At 34.8% G+C, this 20553-nt stretch overlaps 3 protein-coding genes and 2 long non-coding RNA genes across 7 annotated transcripts in view; 3 read left to right on the top strand and 2 right to left on the bottom strand.

The window, feature by feature from the left end:
- LOC103519415 (zinc finger protein 26-like) overlaps positions 1–11717 on the top strand; it is a 19741-nt gene extending 8024 nt beyond the window's left edge. The window contains exons 2-3 of one of the 2 annotated variants that reach the window (XM_026830933.1): positions 6242–6679; positions 8919–11717. In XM_026830933.1, the coding sequence (XP_026686734.1) occupies positions 9276–10253 (978 nt within the window). In that variant the 5' untranslated portion in view covers positions 6242–6679; positions 8919–9275 and the 3' untranslated portion in view covers positions 10254–11717. The remainder of the gene's footprint in view (positions 1–6241; positions 6680–8918) is intronic. The other variant, XM_017448193.2, reaches the window with a different exon arrangement.
- LOC113471631 lies at positions 1294–2913 on the bottom strand. The gene is made up of 2 exons (XR_003394257.1): positions 2778–2913; positions 1294–2232 (listed from the first exon to the last, which is right to left on the bottom strand). It is a non-coding gene; the product is annotated as an uncharacterized LOC113471631 (long non-coding RNA).
- LOC103519416 (zinc finger protein 808) lies at positions 2685–5924 on the top strand. 2 transcript variants are annotated; one of them, XM_008484500.3, is made up of 2 exons: positions 2685–3235; positions 3769–5924. In XM_008484500.3, the coding sequence occupies exon 2, from the start codon at positions 3827–3829 to the stop codon at positions 5774–5776; it is 1950 nt and encodes a 649-aa protein (XP_008482722.1). In that variant the 5' UTR covers positions 2685–3235; positions 3769–3826; the 3' UTR covers positions 5777–5924. The 2 variants fall into 2 exon arrangements, with proteins under 2 accessions (XP_008482722.1, XP_008482723.1); XM_008484501.3 differs by having other exon boundaries at positions 2686–3221.
- A 2109-nt stretch (positions 11718–13826) lies between the features above and the next one.
- Positions 13827–16431, bottom strand: LOC103519414 (zinc finger protein 85-like). The gene is made up of 2 exons (XM_008484498.3): positions 15946–16431; positions 13827–15322 (listed from the first exon to the last, which is right to left on the bottom strand). Exon 2 carries the CDS (start codon positions 15245–15247, stop codon positions 14786–14788), a length of 462 nt encoding a protein of 153 aa, XP_008482720.1. The 5' UTR covers positions 15248–15322; positions 15946–16431; the 3' UTR covers positions 13827–14785.
- Positions 16432–16914: 483 nt separating this feature from the next.
- Positions 16915–20385, top strand: LOC113471632. Its single transcript, XR_003394258.1, has 2 exons — positions 16915–17128; positions 20312–20385. It is a non-coding gene; the product is annotated as an uncharacterized LOC113471632 (long non-coding RNA).
- The last annotated feature ends 168 nt before the right edge of the window (positions 20386–20553 follow it).

The raw sequence follows: 20553 nt of genomic DNA, 5'->3' as shown, positions 1-20553 counted from the left end.
TATCATATAAAGGTAATAAGTTTTGTAGTTACCTATTTCATAACTTTATAACCTAGGATGTCTAATATAAACATATTTAATAATAAGTAAGTAATGACCTAATGACCGTTGCGATAAACTCTCAAAAATGTGTAAAATTGAAAATGATTATATCCTGATTCTCAGTCAGCAGTAAGAATTCGTGGTTCAGAGCACTTTTCCTCAACCCAGAAGCACTGGGTTTGAATCTCAGCCAGGGCGGAAATTTTCAACTTTTCCGTTTCTGGATAGGCATGGATGTGAAAGGATGTGCTGTGAAGTGATGTGAAAAGTTCGCCCAAGGTGACCTTTGTTTTTTTTTACCGATTTTAATACTTTCTATTACATTTTATTGGTTACGTTATACAGGGTCCGCCAACGGATTAGTATTTATACTTTTTATTGGACTTCAAGTTGGCACGTACCTTATTGTTCGGTGTTGGACGTTTCGGGTCTGAACTCCAGACCCGTCTTCAGCAATTTGTCAATCTATTAGGATTAGTATTGTTACACAAAAGATTTTTTTTTTTTTTTTTTTTTTTTTTTTTTTTTTTTAGGGTTGATGGATTGAACTGTAACGGGTATTATTGTCCCGAAATCGAAGGGACAAGGAAGACAGGTTAGGAGAAAGGCCCCCCTGGACCAAACCTTATCCCTTGATAAAATCCGCCCCGGGCGGGAATGGAACCTTTTTTTTTAGGGGGAACTGCTGTAACTGCTAAGGTCTTATCAAAACCAAACAAACAAGGAGGGACAGAATAGGAGAAAGTCAGCCGGTCCACAAACGTTTATCTGTTTAGGATAAAGTTCTCCCACGGTTCGGAAATCGAACCCGCGACCTAGCGCTTACAAAACGGGCGCGCTACCCTCCAAACTCATTAGTCTGGTGATTTTTTATTTATTACCTACGTATTTTATTTTATTATGAATTTTCAATACAGTTAGGCAGATTTCACATCTAGATTGCAACTTGTAGTATACGGTATACGGCAATTTTTATGTTGATGGCTACATAGACTATGTAGCCCTCAACATGAAAATTGCCGTATACTACAAGTTGCAGTCTAGATGTGAAATAGCCCTTATAGTGGATTTCACCAATGACCTAATGAGAGATTTCACTAATTCGAGAATTTTTAACCATCCAAAAAGGAGGTTTTAATGGTTCAAACAGGAGTTTTCAAAAACTCCTCCTTTTTGGATTGTTAAAAATTCCCCCATTAGTGAAATCTCTCATTAAGTCATTGGTGAAATCCGCCATTAAAATTTTTTTCGTATTTTTCCGGTGATTAGAGTAGATATATTATCTTCAGTTAAATTAAGAATTTACGTAATTTTGTTAGGTGCCCTATATACTGTTAACCTATGTATTTAAAATTTTAACCAACAAATCGAAATCCATCCCTATGTAATTGTGTTTTATAAAATAAAAAAGATTCTATATTTTCTTACTATGTACAGTTTAAAATGAATTTGTTATTATTATTTTATTTTTTATTTTTTTTTTATTCGAATTTGGCCAACTAGGGACCACGAAAATCAAATACATGATAGCACTATCTTCTATTTCTGTTCCTTCCTCTGGATCCAATAGATTTTCATGCGCTCTCGGTGTTGTTCTCGTCTCTCCTCTGTCCATGCTGCTCCTCCTGCTTTCTTCTTTCTGTGAATCCTATGAATGCATCTACTTTTTGTTTGAATACAGCTCTGTTTTCTTATGTCTCTTTCGTCGATTTTCATTTCTTTTAAATCCGCCTTAACTTCTTTAAACCAGGTTATTGGGGTATTTCCAGTTCTATCAAAAAAGTCAAATATTCTTTTTGTGAGTCTCTTTGTGTCCATTCTTTTTAGGTGAGCATAAAATGAGGCCCTTCTTTTTCTCATGACGTCTCCGATTTTTTCGACTTTGTCATATACTTCCTTGTTGCTTCTTAGTTTGTAGATTCCATTCTCGTATTTTGTTTGTTTTCTTAGTATTTTGTTTTTATTTTTATTTAATTTATTATTTTTTCTCCTATTTATTGGATTTTCACAGAAGCGATCGAAGTTTTTTTTTTTTTATCAAAATCACTTGATCCAACCTACTCTAGGTATAGGTATGGGTTCGAGTCGATATTTTGGTGAGAAACAATAAGTGACCTGCCGTGGCACAAGCTCCGGCTTTTACGGATGGGTATACCATTTGTTAACAATTTATTTGATGAGAGAGTTGTTCTGAAAAACCAATAAATGGAAACTTATAAAATACTTATAAAAAAAAAAAAAAAAAAATAAATAAAAAAAAACTAGTCAGCTTAGTACCACGTCTACCTTGTAAGCGCTAAGTCGTGGGTTCGATTCCCACGGATTTTATTCCAACGGTTTCTCTTATTCTGTTTTCCTTCGCTCCATTTGCTTCAGAACAACAAAACCTTAGCAGCTAAAGTTTCCTTTTTAGAACAAAAATACGAAATATGAAATCGTCGAACTAAACATTCGCTTCGCTTTATCAGTTCGTGTGCATGATTTTTTCAATATCATTTTTATGCACAAAAAATCTGGCAACATTGTACAGTTGCGTTCTCTTTTTTTTGAACAGTGTTGTCATATGTACCGTGCGATACTACCACTCTTGTTTGTACGGTAATGCATAAAAATGGAACTTTGGTTTGGATTTTTGAAGACAACTTTCCTAAATTTTCCATTTTCCTTTTCAAAATTCAAATTTCAAATTAAATGAAAGTTAAAGAGTTATTTTAAATAATTATTATTTACATTACCTATTTTAATAAAGCAGTGTTTTATTTCCAAATCTTGTAGCTCTATCTTACTTTTTATCAAGTTGTGTGCAAGCCAGGAACTAACTTATTGTTATGGTATCTAACTTTGGTAGATTCATCTACAAACCTACCTACTTTAACAACCTGTTCTGAACTGATAATACAGGATACCCGAGCCTACTAGATAACAGTCAGTCATTTCATCCTCTTCTCTTTGATTAAGTGAATCCAGTATTGAAGTAGAGTATCAATTTGAGTGAGAAAGACAAGAGAGGGACTGAAAATGAGCAAAGAAAAATTAATCTCAAGCTCAGTTCGGGTACTAATTTCTTTCTTGTAACCTGCAACTTGATAGGATTCACAGCTCAATACTCTGGTACATGATCACAAGCAAACAAATATTGAAGTGCAACAAACAATAGAAGTGAATTGTCAACTAACTACGTAAGTAAACAAAGGTAGGCATCTCAGATTCTCAGTAATCAGTAGTCAGGGGAACTCGGTGGTAACCTTTGGTATTTGTTTGAAATCTTCAAAATATCAAATTGCTATTTTTTTTTTTTTTTTTTTTTTTTTGCTTTGTGTTTTTTTTTAAAATTTTAAAAAATTAAAATTTTTTTTTTTTTTTTTTTTTTTTTTTTTTTTGGTTAGTCCTGTGAAAATGCACTTTGCTTGCTATGTAGAGGGGCCAGATTTTGAGTCCCACATCCCACAATCGACAATGTTTTTTTTTAACTCATATTGATTGCAAATATGGCAACCAGGTTACTTTCGGCTGTTCTTGTGTTAACCCAGCACCCAAATGAGAAATGGGAAGTATTGTGTCTCTTATTTACCATCTGATGAGGGACATACTACAGGATGGGCATGCTATGGCACAGACTGCAAGTGTCTAATGTAGCAGTTGTTTCTTTGCTATTAAATAAAAGTCTTGTACAGTCTTGTCCATTAACAATGCTTTAGAATCTTTATACCTATTATTTGTTTTCAGGTAAGATTTGGCACAAAGGTATAACGAGTTGTAATTCATTTCATCAGACACTATCAAAATGGTGAATAAGAACTTGCGTCAAGTCAAGCGAAAAAACATTTGTGAGGATAACAGCCAAAGGAGAATAAGAACAGCACCTACAGTTCACCCGAGAATATTCAGTTGTGAGTACTGCAACAAACAATTCACATCCCCTGCTACAGCAAAGCGGCATGTGCGGGCCATTCACAATGGCATTAAATATGACTGTGATATATGCGGTAAAGAGTTCAACGACGTGAGTAATATGAAAAAACACAAGAAAGAAAAACATTTACAAGTAAAGAAGTACAAGTGTGATCTATGTCCAAAAACATTCTTCAATCGCTATAGCAGGTATTTCAAGCTGCACATGGAAAGACATGGAGTAGAAACTACAGTAAAGCAGCATTTGCTTGCATATAAGTGTGATATATGTGGTAAAGATTTCATTTATCGGGGTAATATGAAAAAACACAAGAATGAAGTACATTTCAACATTGACACTAAAAATAAAAAATGCAAGTTATGTTCTAAGACTTTCCTTTGCAATAATTCAGTAGTTTACAGAAACCACATGATGGAAAAACATGGAGGGATAGGCAAGAAACAAGCTCAAAAATTGAACAGGCAAAGAAAAAAGCAGAGATTGAAACAGCATCGGAAAATTGAAAACTATGTTTGTGATATGTGTAGTAAATCATTCAGCCACAAATCAGCAATTTTGTTGCATATGAGGTCACATTTCAACATCACTAAGTATGAATGTCATACTTGTAAGGAAATTTTTCACAAGAAGATAATTTTGGCCAAGCATGTGAAAATACACTTTGTGCATAAAAACAATGAACATTTAAATATGAAATATGAATGTCATATGTGTCAGAAAATATTTTACAGGAAGTCCATTTTGAGGGACCATTTGAACACTCACAATATTCAAGATTCCAAGTGTGAAAAACTCGAACACAAACAAATACTGGACAATGCAGGAGAACATAGTAACAATGAAGTTGAGAATTGTTCAATATTGTATGTGTGTACCCAATGTGAAAGTCAGTTCAATACCAAAGAAAGTTTAACTAGACACATCAACAGTGAACATGTAGATCATCTTAGCAATTCTTCATTAGTTGAGAAATGTTCTAAATGTGACAAAGAATTCAAGGATAGTCAAAGACTGGAAAAGCACATAGAAGACAATCATAGTTTTAAATGCTCCAAATGTGATAGACAATTTACATCTGAAGATCCTTTAAATGAACATCTCAGAGATGTACATAATATTTTTCCACGAATGGTTTACCAATGTAATAAATGTGATAAATCATTTACTTGGAAAAGAGCTGTGATTAATCACTCTAAAAAGAAGCATCCCAACTCTCAACCTGATTATTATCAATGCACCAAACTTGATAGACAAGGGAAAACATGGGAATTTCATCAATGCGTCAAATGTGATAAAACCTTCAATTTTAGGAAAAATTTGATTAATCACATTGAAAAAGTTCACAACCCCCAAAATGCCCCTGTATTTCATAAATGTGCCCTATGTGATAGAACATTCGATTTGAGGAAAAAATTGAACAATCACATTGAAAGAGTTCACAACACCAAGAATGCCCCTATATTTTACAAATGTGCCCTTTGTGATAGAACATTCAACTGCCTAAACAAATTTGACAAGCATACAAGGAAAAAGCATGTTGACCCTTCTAGGAAAGTTCACAAGTGTACAAAATGTGATAGACAATATTTGAACCGAAGAGATCTGGCGGTCCATTTGGAGAAAAGACACAACATTGACTGTTATCAATGCCTTATATGCAATGAGATTTTCTTCTGCCAGTTGTCAATGTATTCTCACAAATGGAATGTTCACGGTCAGACCCAGAAGACACATCAATGCGAATATTGTGTGAATACCTTTACGGAGAGAAAGTTCCTGCTTCAACACATTGAAGATTACCATGACATCACATTCTTTTAGGGGTCAGGGGAAAAAATCTTCAAATTTTAATTTTTTTTTTCTTTTTTCTTCTAGTACGTACAAAAATCTTTTCAAGAGTTGGATATTTATTGGGTATCTAGAAGGGATATAGTTTAGGTTTTATTTATTTACTTCTCACTTATCAGTCTTATCACATTATCAGTATCATGATGTATTTTGTTTAAGTAGGTACTTAATGGTTTTGTATTCACATCCGCCAGATTTAAGTTATATTTCTCCTACCATAATGGCGGAACCATGATTTCATGTGACACATGAATCTGTCCGCAAAAGGTTAATAATCACAGAGGAATCTCCAAACCCATAATCAAGATGTAGGAGAAACCTAACCTGAACCCCCTACATTTCCCCTGATCCCTTACTCTAGTTTTGATAGTAGGGGTCAAGGGGAGGTTTCTTCGGACCTAGATTTTTGTCAGAGCTCATTCTCTCTTCTGATTTCAGATTGGAAGGTTCTCTCATTCTCTGCTCCCTCTCTATGATAACTCCCAATATTTCAATCTGGTTTTTCGGAAAACAAGAGTTCCCAATAGAGTATTTAAGATTACCAAGGTGTCTTTCCTAATTTAATCAAGTAGCAACCAGTGGTGGCATTACAAGTCAAAAGAAACAAGCAATAATAAATATGATGATTGAATAAGTGAAAGACTTGTAATACTGTGATGCCCACAAAGTTGTGATTAAGATTAAGCAAGAAAAAGCTCTCTGCTTAATCACAAAGATTCATGATTCAATTCGATTCCTTCTTCTCTCTTTGCCTTGCCTATTGTATTTACTCAAAACAATAGAAATAATTTGGACAGGTTCCAATATGCCAACTTGTTTATGTGGTTAAGATGCTTGCCTGGTAATCAAGAGGGCATGGGTTCACTCTCAGCCAAGGTATGGGATCTTCATTCTTCTTTTTCTTTGTCACTACTCCTTAGCTCAAACAAAATCATGGATAGATCTTTCCTTAGGGAGGGTATTCAACTCTATAACAGTCTATCGGACCAAGTAAAGCTACTTGGTCCGATGGACTTCAAAAACTCTCTCAAGGGGCGGCTCCTAGAACTAGTACCCTACTCCTTCGAAGAATTTACAGGTTGACAGTATGACCTGGGATTCTATATATCTACCTATTCTCCCCCCCCCCTCCTTATTCACCCTCTCCTCTTATTCACCCTCTCCTCCTGTTTTTTCCATCCTCTCTTATTTCTCTCTTCTTCTTCTTCTTCTTCTTCTTCTCCTTCTTCTTCTTTTCTAGTGGTGCATACTGCTGCGATATACCTACATTGGACTACATTTAACTTTAAGCTAAGTTTAGTTTTTACTAATTAAGTTTTAATTATAAGGCCTATTAAAATTAAGATAAAATTGTACACACCAAAAGGTATCAATACAATAAAAAATATTATTATATCAATAAGCAATAGGGGATTATTAATTAGAAATCTCTTAAGGCTAAGGCTTGTCAGTAAAGAAACTCTTCTCGATTTCTTGCAACGAATAGAGAATAAGGAAAGTAAAACAAAGTGCCCTCTTTAAAAAGAGAGCAACTAATGAAAACGTCCCCGTTTTCAGCATCATATTGTCGTTTTGCTGACACGGAGCGGGTTCTGATGTTTGGGAAAATTTGAATCCTGTGACATTAAACATTAAAATACCTACATAGTTATACAAATACATACCTATGTATAATAATTACATAGAATTTAGGTACATAGTATATTATACATCGATATTTACATAGATTTTAGATAACAGACAGTGACCTTTTGCAAAATTTGTAATTTGTATGCAGAAGTTTTAGTAATAGACCTTTGACGAGTAAGAGAGGTCGTGCGAAGCGAGAGTTTTTGTTTCTTCGAAATCGTGAGTTTCTAGTGAAGTGAGTTTTCAGAGTTTTTAACTTGACGATTTAGAATAGAATAGAATAGAATATACCTTGTTTATCCTGCCAGAATGAGACTGAAAAGTCCCTTTACTCCCGCAGTCTAAACAAGGTCTTATATATTTCATAGGTAAAGTTTACAAACCACGCTTTCAGGTCGCATGAAAGGAGGCAAAAGATACACACAAGTTCTAGGCACGTCCCTACCGTAACGCGCTCTACCTGTAAAAATCCAAGCCGACCGCTAGCGAGTGAAATCTGTAGCTTCATGGCCGGACATGAAATCCTACCGTGATCGCCAGATTTAAGTTATATTTCTCCCTACGCATGCAATGGCGGAACCATGATTTCATGGTGACACATGAATCCTGTCCGCCAAAGGTTGATAATAATCCACAGAGGAATCTCCAAACCCATAAATCAAAGATGTAGGAGAAACCTAACCCTGAACCCCCTACATTTCCCCTGATCGCCCTACTCTATTTTGGTAGTAGGGGGTCAAAGGGAGGTTCCTTCGGACGCTAGATTTTTGTCCAGAGCTCATTCTCTCTTCTGATTTTCAGATTGGAAGGTTCTCTCATTCTCTGCTCCCTTCTCTAATGAATAACTCCCAATATTTTCAATCTGTTTTTCGGAAAACAAGAGTTCCCAATAGAGTTATTTTAAAGATTTACCAAGGTGTCTTTCCTAATTTAATCAAGTAGCAACCAGTGGTGGCATTACAAGTCCAAATAAAGAACAACCAATAAATAAGATGATTGACATATAAGTGGAAAGACTTGTAAATACTGTGATGCCCACAAAGTTGTGATTAAGATTAAGCAAGAAAAGCTCTCTGCCTTAATCACAAAGATTCATGATTCAAATTCGATTCCTTCCCTCTTCTTTGCCTTGCCTATTGTATATTTACTCAAAACAATAGAAAATAATTTGGACAGGTTTCCAAATATGCCAACTTGTTTATGTGGTTAAGATGCTTTGCCTGGCTAATCAAGAGGGCATGGGTTCACTCTCAGCCAAGTATGATGGATCTTCCATTCTTCTTTTTTTTGTTTGAAAAAAAAAAAAAAAAAAAAAAATAAAAAAAAAAAAAAAAAAAAAAAAAAAAAAAATGAAAAAAATAAAAAAGGAGCTGTCACAAATATATAATTACCAGTGTTATTATACGGTTAGGTTAAACACGAAAAGGAGCTTTTTTTAATTGTTGTGGCTTCTGAATTATTACCATTTTTTCTTGTCTGGTTTCAGAATTCTTCAAGGCAGCATCAGACAAAGCAGCAAAATTCCAAGGTATTGCTTACCTTTGTTTGGACACTCACTCCAAACTCGTTTCAAATCTTCAGAACTTTGAGTCCAGAACTCAGAGAATAGAGAACAATTAAGCTTGAAAACAAGCTTGATCATCTCCTCTACATGATTGTCTGATTTAAATTCACCACTTGAGAGAAACACCAACTCTTTTGAAAAAGAAAGGAAAAAATAAATAAATAAATAAAAATAATAATAAAATAAAATAAAATAATAATAAATAAATACATGTAAGTACTACCTAATGAACAACTGATAGCAACATTGTATACCGAGTCTAAAATACAGCAAGGCACCATGGATCCAACAACGTTTCCTTTCTACAAAGAAGAATATGATGTTTCCGAATTGGAAGACAATGTTGAATCGGATAACGAGGCAACACACATGGTCAAATATTGTGACCCTGTTGAAGTAAAACAGGAAACACGAATACAAATCGAACCCACTCCAAAACTGAGAATCCATGTAGAGCAGTTCGTCAAAGGTAAAGACAAACCAAAAGGGAATGTCAGTGAGGACAAATACTACATCTGTCACCAATGTGGGACAGTGTTTCTCACACGTCTTCTTATCATCAAACATATAAAGGCTCACATGAGAGAGAAATTCCACTGTGATTACTGCAAGAAAGGCTTTCGGAAGCGCTTCTCTCTCCAGTTGCACATGAAATCCCATGTACAACCACCCGAGATCTGTGACATCTGTGGCAAAACGTTCACCAAGAAGCTCGGGCTGCAAAAGCACATGAACATCCACCTCAATTTGCGGAACTACCAGTGTGAATTCTGCTCTCGGGTGTTCCGGGAGGGTTCTGCGCTGAAGAAGCACTTGAACATGCACAACGGGGTACGGTACAAGTGTGACATCTGTGATAAGTCGTACACAAACAGACCCAATTTGAAGTTGCACATAGCTCGTCATCTTGGCCTAGACACACAGATGACCCCGGAAATCAAATGTCCTACTTGTGGACAACAGTTCCCGACCAAGCATCGGCTCAAAGTTCACATCAATTCACAGCATCTCCGCATTGCCTACGATTGTAAAGTGTGCTCTAAAACTTTTCACTGTAAGCTGAACTTGCGTGTTCATGAGCGGATTCATAAGGAGAAGTTTGCCTGTCATGTGTGTGGAGAAAAATTTAATAGTCGTGCAGGAATACAAGTGCATATGAACAGGCATGTAGGGGTGTCGTTCCCTTGTCCTCTGTGTTCGAAGACGTTTTATCTAGAGCGGTATCTCACGGACCATATTATCAAAGCACACAATTAACCAGTTTGCAATTCATTTTTACTTTCTATTACCCTTACGTATACTGAACCTATACAAGGTAATGAGAAAATATTGCAATCGGTCCGAATTTTTAAATTCCTTATCCTATAGGATACATGTGGAAGATGCAGCAGACCGAGTTGGTGAGGCCAAATACCGACTGAGGTATGCGTGGCCATGGAATCCATGGATGTAAGTAAGCATCCTATAGGAAGGAAAGTAATGAATTCGACAACATTTTCGATGGTCAGTTTTTTTTTGTGCCAAAATACTTTGTTGTTTTCGAAATACAATACTTAGACAGTTTGCGAACCAACTTCAGTGGTGTAGGTAGTTGTTAGGTCTGGTATGAACGCTGCGACATCGACATAGCTTCCAACTTGGTTTTTCGGCAGATGGTCTTAATATTTGTTTTTTTTTTTTTTTTTTTTTTTTTTTTTTTTTTTTTTTGCCGACACGCGACGTTGCGTGTGCGTACGTGATATTTGCGCAAATTCGACTTAGGCTACTGCGAATAAAACTAAACATTTGTGGAAATATCAGGTTGGAAGACAAAGTTGAGAGATATGTCGCGTTTGTACTCGGCTATGAAGGGATGGACTTCGGATCTTGAGGTTGGTAGTTCGAGACCAAGTAGTCATATAAAATTTATCGAGATGGATCAGGTGGGGATGTATGATAAAGACGTTTACAAAGTAATGTTATTATTTATATTTGTTAATTTACATTACTTTTGTTATTTATTCAGTGTGTACACTCGTACTTATTCTATTTTCTCTTTTTTTCGTTTTAAAATTTGTTTTACATTTCTTTCAATTAATTTTGTGGCTATTCGTCTCGGTAGGTAGGCACATTTCCCATCTCCTATAAGAGATTTTGAGATTCCTGATAATTTTATCATATGTACAATTTTGAGCACGCTCATTTGTAGAAGCTCAAAATAAGAATAATACATAAATGAAAAGTCAGACATTTTTATTACCTCAGAAACTATTTTATTATCATACAATATAAAATTCACAAAGTTTAATAATGAGTTTTCGTTTAAAGAAATCAGAGAAAGGCAGAGTCGACAGTCACATTTTACTCCATTTCAAATCCTAAATTGAAATAACTTTTATTTCAAATTTAAATTATTTTACAGTAAAATGAGAATGTGGACTCTACTGTCAACTAATAAAAATTACCCTAGGTTAAAACAATGAAGTTTAAGTGTTTAAGGATTCTGTTCACACCGTAAAAGCTCCTTTGCCAGTCTGGGGCATAGACCAGAGTACCTACGCGAAGTCTAGTCAGGACAATGCCTTTTGAACTGTTCAATAGGAAACCGAAGTAGGTATGTAGTCTTTCTTATGCCCACCACTCACGCTAAGAGCTAGGTCTGTCCAATATATGTGGCTGTAAAAGCTCAAGACCTATAGTTCATCCAGATCAATGTGGCAGCAATGAGTCATCAACCCAAAATGAAGGAACCAATCAGATTGCAGGAAATCCTTACATTGTTGCAATTGAGGTAAAGGTCTATTTTTGATAAACTCTCTCTTTTAAAATGCAGAGATCCAGATCAATGTGACAGCAATGAGTCATCAACCCAAAATGAAGGAACCAATCAGATTGCAGGAAATCCTTACATTGTTGCAATTGAGGTAAAGGTCTATTTTTGATAAACTCTCTCTTTTAAAATGCAGAGGTAGCTCCAAGTTCAGAGGTTGGATTCCAGAACAGGTAAGGTGGATATCGCCTTACCTGACTTTGTTTCACTGTCGGAGGAAGCACGGTGCAATATACCTTCCCCTTTTAAAGATTCTCTACTATTGCAGATGTGACATGTTTGGCAACAATGCCTATTTTTTGCTGTCACATTGATCTGGACACACTATAGGTCTATCAGACCGTATAACAAACCTAGGTCTCGAGCTTTTTCCACCACACACGTTCCGAAATATTTATTTATTTATCGTATGGACGTTTTATTTTTTCAAAGGATATACATAGAATACAGAACAAAGGAACATTTAACAAAAACAAAAGAAATAATAACACTTCTATCTACTTATAGAGGTTCCGAAATAGACCGCGGTCTATTGGTCGGAACTTGTCAGACGAGACTGTAAGTGGCGGACATTAGAAGTCAGATATTGATTGGCAAAGGAAGACCTTTCCAAAAGTCAGATATCCGTATATCTATTATTTATCCTATAATTCGATTGAAAAGGGATATGGACTCACTAAGGTGTTAAATTGAACAAAACCTAGTGATTGGGGTTTGGGCTGAGTCAGTTTTCTACTGAAGAAGGTTACTTACGTGATGGACAAATTGTGAAGTCCCTAAATAACTGAAAAAGACCCAGGAATATATTTATGTAGAAGCCCTGTTCATTACAAATTTTCATCAGTAAATGTTTTCTTCAAAATAATTGATCCCAAGAGCAAGGAAAACCTAGACCCTTGACAAATGGAGTGTGCCTGACGACATGTAATGTGTTCCAATCCACTCGACCCCTAGTAAAATAACTGACTCTAGGCATAACTGTTATTCTAGCTGTGTCTACACTAATTGATCCACATTCACTGAAACACGTCCACTTTGTAAACTTTTCTTTTCTCGCACCAAAATCCTTTCGAGTTTACACCTAGTGCGGGGTAAAGTCTTGTTTCAGCAGGATAAACAATTATTTTTAAATGTCTATTCTATTGTAAATGGGTTCTAGAACCTCTAGGCAATGTTGGATAACTAGTGTAGACACACTTTTTCATTACATATTACATAAACATAACACAACTCTTAAAAACTACTTTGAAATTAGTTTACAATATAGATTTAAGGTAATCTGTAATGCTTTACAATTAGATAGGTAAAAAGTAAAAAGGTTAAAGAATTATAATATTAGAAAAAATCTATTATTGAAAAACAGCTAACCGAGTTTTTTATTTACACTGGAATAAATTTAATGGTAATTTTTCAGAAGCCACGACAATGAAAAATAAAGTTTTTGTATTTAACCTAACCCTATAATAACACTGGTCACTTGGTGCAATAGTCCTAAGTGCAATAGTCCTAAACTAAAATGGACGCGGCACACAAGGGATCAAGACAAGACAAGACAAGAAGAGACCGCCCATAACACTGGTCACTGCTCCTGCTCGTTTGTGACAGCTCCTTTTTGCAGCAATTTTGCATTGACGTGACTTCTGATCAAGTACCGAAGAAATATTAATTATATATATGATGCACGTTTATAAACAAAAATGGGAGAGTGAATATTGATCAAGGATTGCACTGGACAACTGGTACACCTTGAAATCCTGTGGTAAAAAGGAAAATGCATCCAAGCTACCAGCCTACTCAAATATTAACCTCCAAGGATTGCACTGGACAACTGGTACACCTTGAAATCCTGTGGTAAAAAGGAAAATGCATCCAAGCTACCAGCCTACTCAAATATTAAGACGGCCTGAGTGGGTCCAGACAAAAGATGCTGCTGGCTACTGGAGGGTTTGCCTTGTGAGTTTTCCTTAAAAATAATTATTTACAGAGTACAGTTTATAAATTATTGTTTGCTTTAATAAATAGGGGGGTTATAAATCTGGTTTATAAATGATTTTCATGTTTATATCTAGGTATTTTCTATTGTTATTGCAGAATGACTACAGAAAGAGATCTATGACGTTAATCCCAAGGAACGAAATCAAACTCGATTAAAAAATAATTAAAATTATAAATTAATATGTACACTAGTTAATAGTTTTCTTATGTATGCAGATTCGTATAAGCTTAACCCAACCTTTCACTGTTCGTCCCTACATTTATGCCGCCAAGTGTGCATCTTGATGAGTGAGTTAAGTTGGCATGTCGGTACCTACATTAAAGAGAATCCAATCATAAAATGTCTGTGCCAAAACGAAAAGTTGGGCTTAAAAAGAAGAAGAAGAAGAAGAAGAAGAAGAAGAAAAAAAAAAAAAACTCTGGTGCTCATCTAATGAGGATAAGAAAACCTTGTTGGAACAAAAAAAAAAAAAAAAAGGAAAAGAAGATGTATGTAGGTAGCTACACAACTAACATTTGGGTTTACACTATAGCTCTTTGATATCTGTCATACCAAAATTCAAAGTATGTAGGTACTGTGCATAAAAAAAGAAGAAAAAAAATCTCTTGATTTAACCTTAAGTAAAGTTTAAACCAAGATTAAGTAAATATAGTGAAGATGTTTTTGGTAGGTATTATTGTTAATTATGTACCTATATGGTTTAACTAAACTCTGTTATGCATTAAATTTAATTCAAATGGAGGTAGAAAAAGAAAATTCCCACCTCAAGCTCTTACCCCCGGGTCTACCTACTCTACATACTGCTGTATGTTCATTTCACAAAGTGTAAATGCACCTCAAGAAATCAACAAACTTGAAGTTAACTCGAGACTGTACACCTTGGTTTACAAGTTATACAGCGACTATGGTTTACCTCTAACTTATTATTAGTCCATAATATTAGTAATAATATGGGTTCAAATATAAGTTGCATGCTTTGTCTCGTTATCTGGGAGAGACAGACCCCTCGTTGAATTCACACTTGAACCTGACACCTGCATGCTTTTCCATGTGCAGTTTGAAGTACCGGGTGGAGGGGTCTGAGTAAGTCTTTGGACACAAGTGACACTTATATTTCCTGACGTTCAAGTGAATATTCCTGTGCTTTTTCATGTTACTCCTGTCGTTAAACTGGCGGTTACATATGTCACACTCGTATTTGATACCTGTATGCCGCCTCATGTGGTACGTGAGAGACATTTTCGAAACGAGTCTTCTTTCACACTCGGTACATTTGAATTTTTTCTCCTCGTCAAAGCCAGAATTCTTTTTTGTTGTACTTCCATGCTCATCGTTGGGAATGGTCATGTTCATTTTTTTGGCATAGTATTCGAAATTTTCAGCTCCGTTGCTGTCAAAGTCCATGTTTTCCACTTTTGGAGGAATAAAGTTCTGATGTTGTTCCATTTTGTTTTGTTTTGATAGGTGACTAATGATGTCGGTATTTTCTGATCTCTTTGACTACCTACATACAAGATGCAACTGAAAAAATTGAAAATGGTTTAATTTTAATGTTACAACAATAAAGAACATACTTAATGGGTAAAAATCTACATCTTTCAACAACTTAGATGGGATAATAAATGGGCCACTACATATCAACTCTTTCCAAGCTCTAACATAAGGAACACTTCCCCAATAAGGGTCTACTTACATACTTCACTTTTATTTTTGGAAAGTTTAAGTAGTGTTTTGACGGTAGATATCACAGTACTTGTGCAGAAGTCACGTCCGTGGAATATTGCTACCAAAGGAACTGGCACAAACAAGCAGTGACCAGTGTTATAATAGGGTTAGGTTAAACACAAGAAGGAGTTTTCACAAATAGAGCAGTGATTAGTGTTATTATAGGGTTAGGTTAAATACAAAAAGGAGCTTTTCTTTTCCACAGACATGACCTCTGCATAGTTACCGATATCAGAAGTACATACTAATGGAGTAATCAAGCAGTAAGCTTATGGGTATTTGAGCTTGATCTATCAAATAATTGAATTCCCTTCTTGGGATTTGAACCCATAACTACTAACTGCTGTTACATCACAGACACGGAAAGGAATTACACATTTTGCCACTCTATAACTAATATAGATTTCGTTTTTTCTCACCAGATAGCATTGTAGGTATTCAAACTTATTGTCTTCTGAACATTTTCCTACGCCTTTTCCTCAAATACTTGGGCCTTCAACAGCAGGAGACATTTGCAAACAGAACACAGGTTTCAAGATTCCAACACTTTCAACACACTTGTTGGTACTATGGAGAAAATGTTCTTTTTTTCTGGTGTAAAGTAAGCCAGAGATTTATTACACACACCTTTGATTATTGAATGAATATTATTAATTGCCTTTTTTACTTTATTCAAGTGGCTATGGTTCAAAAGCTCCTGCCCATCAAGTAGACAGGTACCTTATGGATACTCTTTGTTGTTATCTTCAAATCACCACTATTAACTTTTCTGAAGCTTTACACTGTTTTCTTTTCAATATTACTGGTCTTTAAGGATTTAAAGCTCTTTAAACTTTAATAAAAAATGATAAAACACCCTATCTCACTTTAGAAATGTCCATTTTTTATTTTTATTGTTTTTTTTACGTGTGTGAAGTTGCAAATTTTCATTTTTACGTCACAGCTTTCACTTCACAGATTACACATTGCAAATCCGTACAGAAAGGCTTGGAAATATCGTACAAAAGATTATTTCCGTACACACTGATAATTTTACGACGTTGCCAATCAATACTGTGCATAATGCATTAGTTTTTTTATGCACGCAATTTTTTTTTTCAGCAAAGTTTTTTTCCATGACAGAAAAGATAACCGATGTCGTGCGTGGTGTTGTGACGGGATGGGTGACCGCGCTATCACGAGTATCACGGCTGACGGTCATTGCGGGATAAAATCTGCTTCGCACGGAAGAGGATTTTGAAAAAAAAAAAAAAAAGGAATCACAGGTGTGCTCATTTGTTGATAAGAGAGGTTTTCTATTATCTAGAGAGGTTTTTCTAGGAATCCAGAAGAGGCTTTTTCAGCTGGCAACACTGTAAATTCGTAGAAAGCAAATAAGCAAAAGCGGAGGACTTGTTTATTTCCACAAATCACGAAATTAGTTTTTTTTTTGAACTTTTTAGTTTTTAGCAATTTTTTGTCTTTTGTCTACTTTTGTGTGAAATTCTGGTGATTTTAAACCTAGAAATTCACAACGGTAAACCGTAAGATTACCACTGAAATGTCCACTCTATCAAGTTTCGAAGATAACCCATAGGACTGTCAAAAGTACCAGGATCCAAAGTAAGTTGTCCTGAAAGTGGTCTATTTTGCCCATACTCTGAGATAAGCTTATCAGAAGCAACAAGAGAGAGTGTTGGGCTGTTTTTTTGCCAATCAACAAAAGAATACTCCCCCTTTTTACTAACTGGTCATGATTCACTAGTTGCTGACTAAACAAAGTAAATTCAATTCTTTATTTTCATTGCCCACAAATGACTATCTAGAAAGTCTCTTTTTGCCAGCAGGTCAAGTCCCATTAATTGGTTTAACAATCAAAATAGGACTTGAGGGCCAAGTTTAAAATCAAGTAGTCAAAATCCTTAAACCCATCGGTTTCATTTTGAAGAGTTTTGATAGTTGGAACTGTAACTGCTAAGGTTTTATCGTCTTGAAGGTAAGGGGAGAAGGAAGGCTGGATGGGAGAAAGCCAGCCATTCCCAGAATGAACCTCATCTCTTTAGGATAAAATCTGGGTACTTGTGCAGAAGTCACGTCCGTGGAATATTGCTACCAAAGGATCTGGCACAAACAAGCAGTGACTAGTGTTATTATAGGGTTAGGTTAAACGCAAGGAGGAGTTTTCACAATCAGAGCAGTGATTAGTGTTATTATAGGGTTAGGTTAAATACAAAAAGGAGCTTTTCTTTTCCACGGGCATGACTTCTGCATAATTACCCAAGTTTCTGTTTTTGGAGTTTTTGAGCTACTGAGTCACCAATTTTTATAGTGCGAGTGCTCTTTCCATTAAGCTATTTCTATCCATCTTACGTTAACCTAACATAGAGTATTGATTGACCCTCGAATATTTAAAAATGCTTTTTAGTTGGAATGTAAAATATTTTATAAAATGCTTGAAATGTTTGGAGCATAGGTACTCCAATTTATTTCATTTTATTGACCTATATGTTTTATTATTATTCTTAAGTATTTATAAATCTCATATTATTATTATTATTATTATTATTATTATTATTATTATTATTATTATTATTATTATTATTATTATTATTATTATTATTATTATTATTATTATTATTATTATTATTATTATTATTATTATTATTATTATTATTATTATTATTATTATTATTATTATTATTATTATTATTATTATTATTATTATTATTATTATTATTATTATTATTATTATTATTATTATTATTATTATTATTATTATTATTATTATTATTATTATTATTATTTAATTTTTATTTTTTCATTATTACAGAGACTTCATTTATCTCTGATATTTTAGTAGCCACATTGTCACGTTAAAGTCATGATGAGATAGATATGGGCAATGGAATAACTACTTTACAAAATATTGTAAGTGACTGTTCAATTTACAAGGGTGTCATGAAAGGTGTGGGGGCTGAGCTTTAAGTAACACCGAGCAATTTAATTGCTTGTTTTCCATGGGGACTGGTGGTCAAAAGGGCATGCAGACTTGGGGCCCAAGGGGCTATTCCACAAAGAAATTTGCACTTCAGGCACAATGTACTTTAGTGAAATGTCTTGAAAACGTGTTTCATATGTTAATGTAAATGCAGTTTCTTTGTGTTATTATGTCACAACTTTGTACTCACTGTAGCATTGTAGGATTTTCCCAATATCTCAATAATCCTAAAATCCAATGTTTACCTACCATGCTGGCACCAGTCACTATGTGCATTTATATGTCATAGCTACTCATTTTCCTCACAAGGCTGAGTGGGCCCTGCAACAGCCAGTCACGGAATCAATCTTTTGGATGATGCAAATTTTTTGACCCTGCTGGGAATCGAACCCGGGTCTCCTGCGTGCAAGGCAAGTGCAGTGACCACTACGCCATGGGGGCTGACTATTTCATATGTTAATGCTCAGTGTTAATTTCATGATGGTATTTGCTCAGTGAAGTTTCATGAAATTTGGTTTCATCAGTGTGCACTGATCTGTGTTGACCATATGTACAGGTTTTATGAAACACATTTCACTAGCATGCATTGTGCCTAAGTAGATGAATTTTTATTTCACATTTTGAAAAAGTCACATATTTATATATCACCTATATGTTTTAATTTTGTAAGAAACATTGCATGAATGGCTGGCCATTAATTGTTTCTGGAACAGGCTTGAATTGAGGAGCTATTTATTATTATTATGTTAAGGCGGTCTCTTCCTGATCCCTTGTGTGCCAGCAAATCCCCTCTGCCGCAGCAGTTCCACCTCCTCCTCCGGTAGTTGCAACACCACAGTTTTGCCCTTGGGTTCCACCTTGGTGTTGAATTGAGGAGCTAAAAAATACAGGTAATTATTCAGAAGCCACAACAATGAAAAAGGAACGTCCTTATTTGTGTTTAACCTAACCCCACTATAATGCTGTTCACTGCTCATTTGTGAAAGCTCTTTTTTGTGTTTAACCTAATCCTATAAAAACACTGGTCACTGCTCATTTATGAAAGCTCCTTCTTGCATCAATTCTTCACTGTTGTGGCTTCTGAACTGGTACCGAAATATGTAGAAAATGGTACTTAAAAAATAGGAAAGTTTTTTTTTTTTTTTTCAATTCTCTTGGATTAAGATTGGTTATTGTCATTTTGATAGAGGGAGGGCAATAAGTGTAATGTGAAGTGTAACAGTTATTTTGCTCTCTCTCTTTCAATATGGAACCTTTCTTTACAAAGTTACAAAAACATCCATCAAACCATCAAAATGTATTGTTATTTTTCTTTCTGAGAATAAATTAAGTATTGTAAATAATTTAATTAAGTTTTGTTTGTACCTACTTAAATTACTTACCTAATAGTTATAGTGGATGGTTGCTAACGTAGAATATTAATTTTGTTGTGGGGTTGCATTTAAGTGGGCTTGTTTTAAGTTGGTGTTTTTTTTTCTCAAAAAAATTTGGGAATGTGCTGACTTTTTTCCTACATGAAAGTCCCCTTGTGTATCACCATCATATTCTTTCATAGGACTGACACGTCTGGTTCATTGTAGATACACCTAAGTAAGTTTTTTTTTTTCAAGAGAATCTACTGAATCCGAATTCGATAGATTCATTATCTGGCTTCTTTGGACTCTCTTTCATTGCATTGCTTTTTTTTTTTTTTTTTTTTTTTTTTGTTTTTTTTTTTTTTTTTTTTTGGTCTTTTTTTTTTTTTTTTTTTTTTTTTTTTTTTTTTTTGTCTTTTTTTAATCTATTTACTTATTTTGTTTTTCTTCCAGAACATGAAGGTTATTCCGCCCCTCCCCAACAATCAGGACTTGTCTTGCTACTTTGTTACCAAACACTCATGGAAGGGAAAGTAAGTAACCTGTGGCCAGGTCCACGAATGACTTTATACTTTTTTAAGTTTTTTTTTTTAAACGCCTTATCCGAAAAAAAAGAGCCTTGATACAGGGAACTGTGAGAGGTTTGATATGTTGAACTGTAACATAGGGATTTTTTTTTTTTTTTTTTTTTTAAA

This window comes from Diaphorina citri, unplaced genomic scaffold, assembly GCF_000475195.1.
Source record: "Diaphorina citri unplaced genomic scaffold, Diaci psyllid genome assembly version 1.1 scaffold2719, whole genome shotgun sequence".
Classification (NCBI taxonomy): Eukaryota; Metazoa; Arthropoda; class Insecta; order Hemiptera; family Psyllidae; genus Diaphorina; species Diaphorina citri.
Note: the sequence above shows the minus strand (reverse complement) of the source record. Positions and strands in the feature narration are given on the sequence as shown.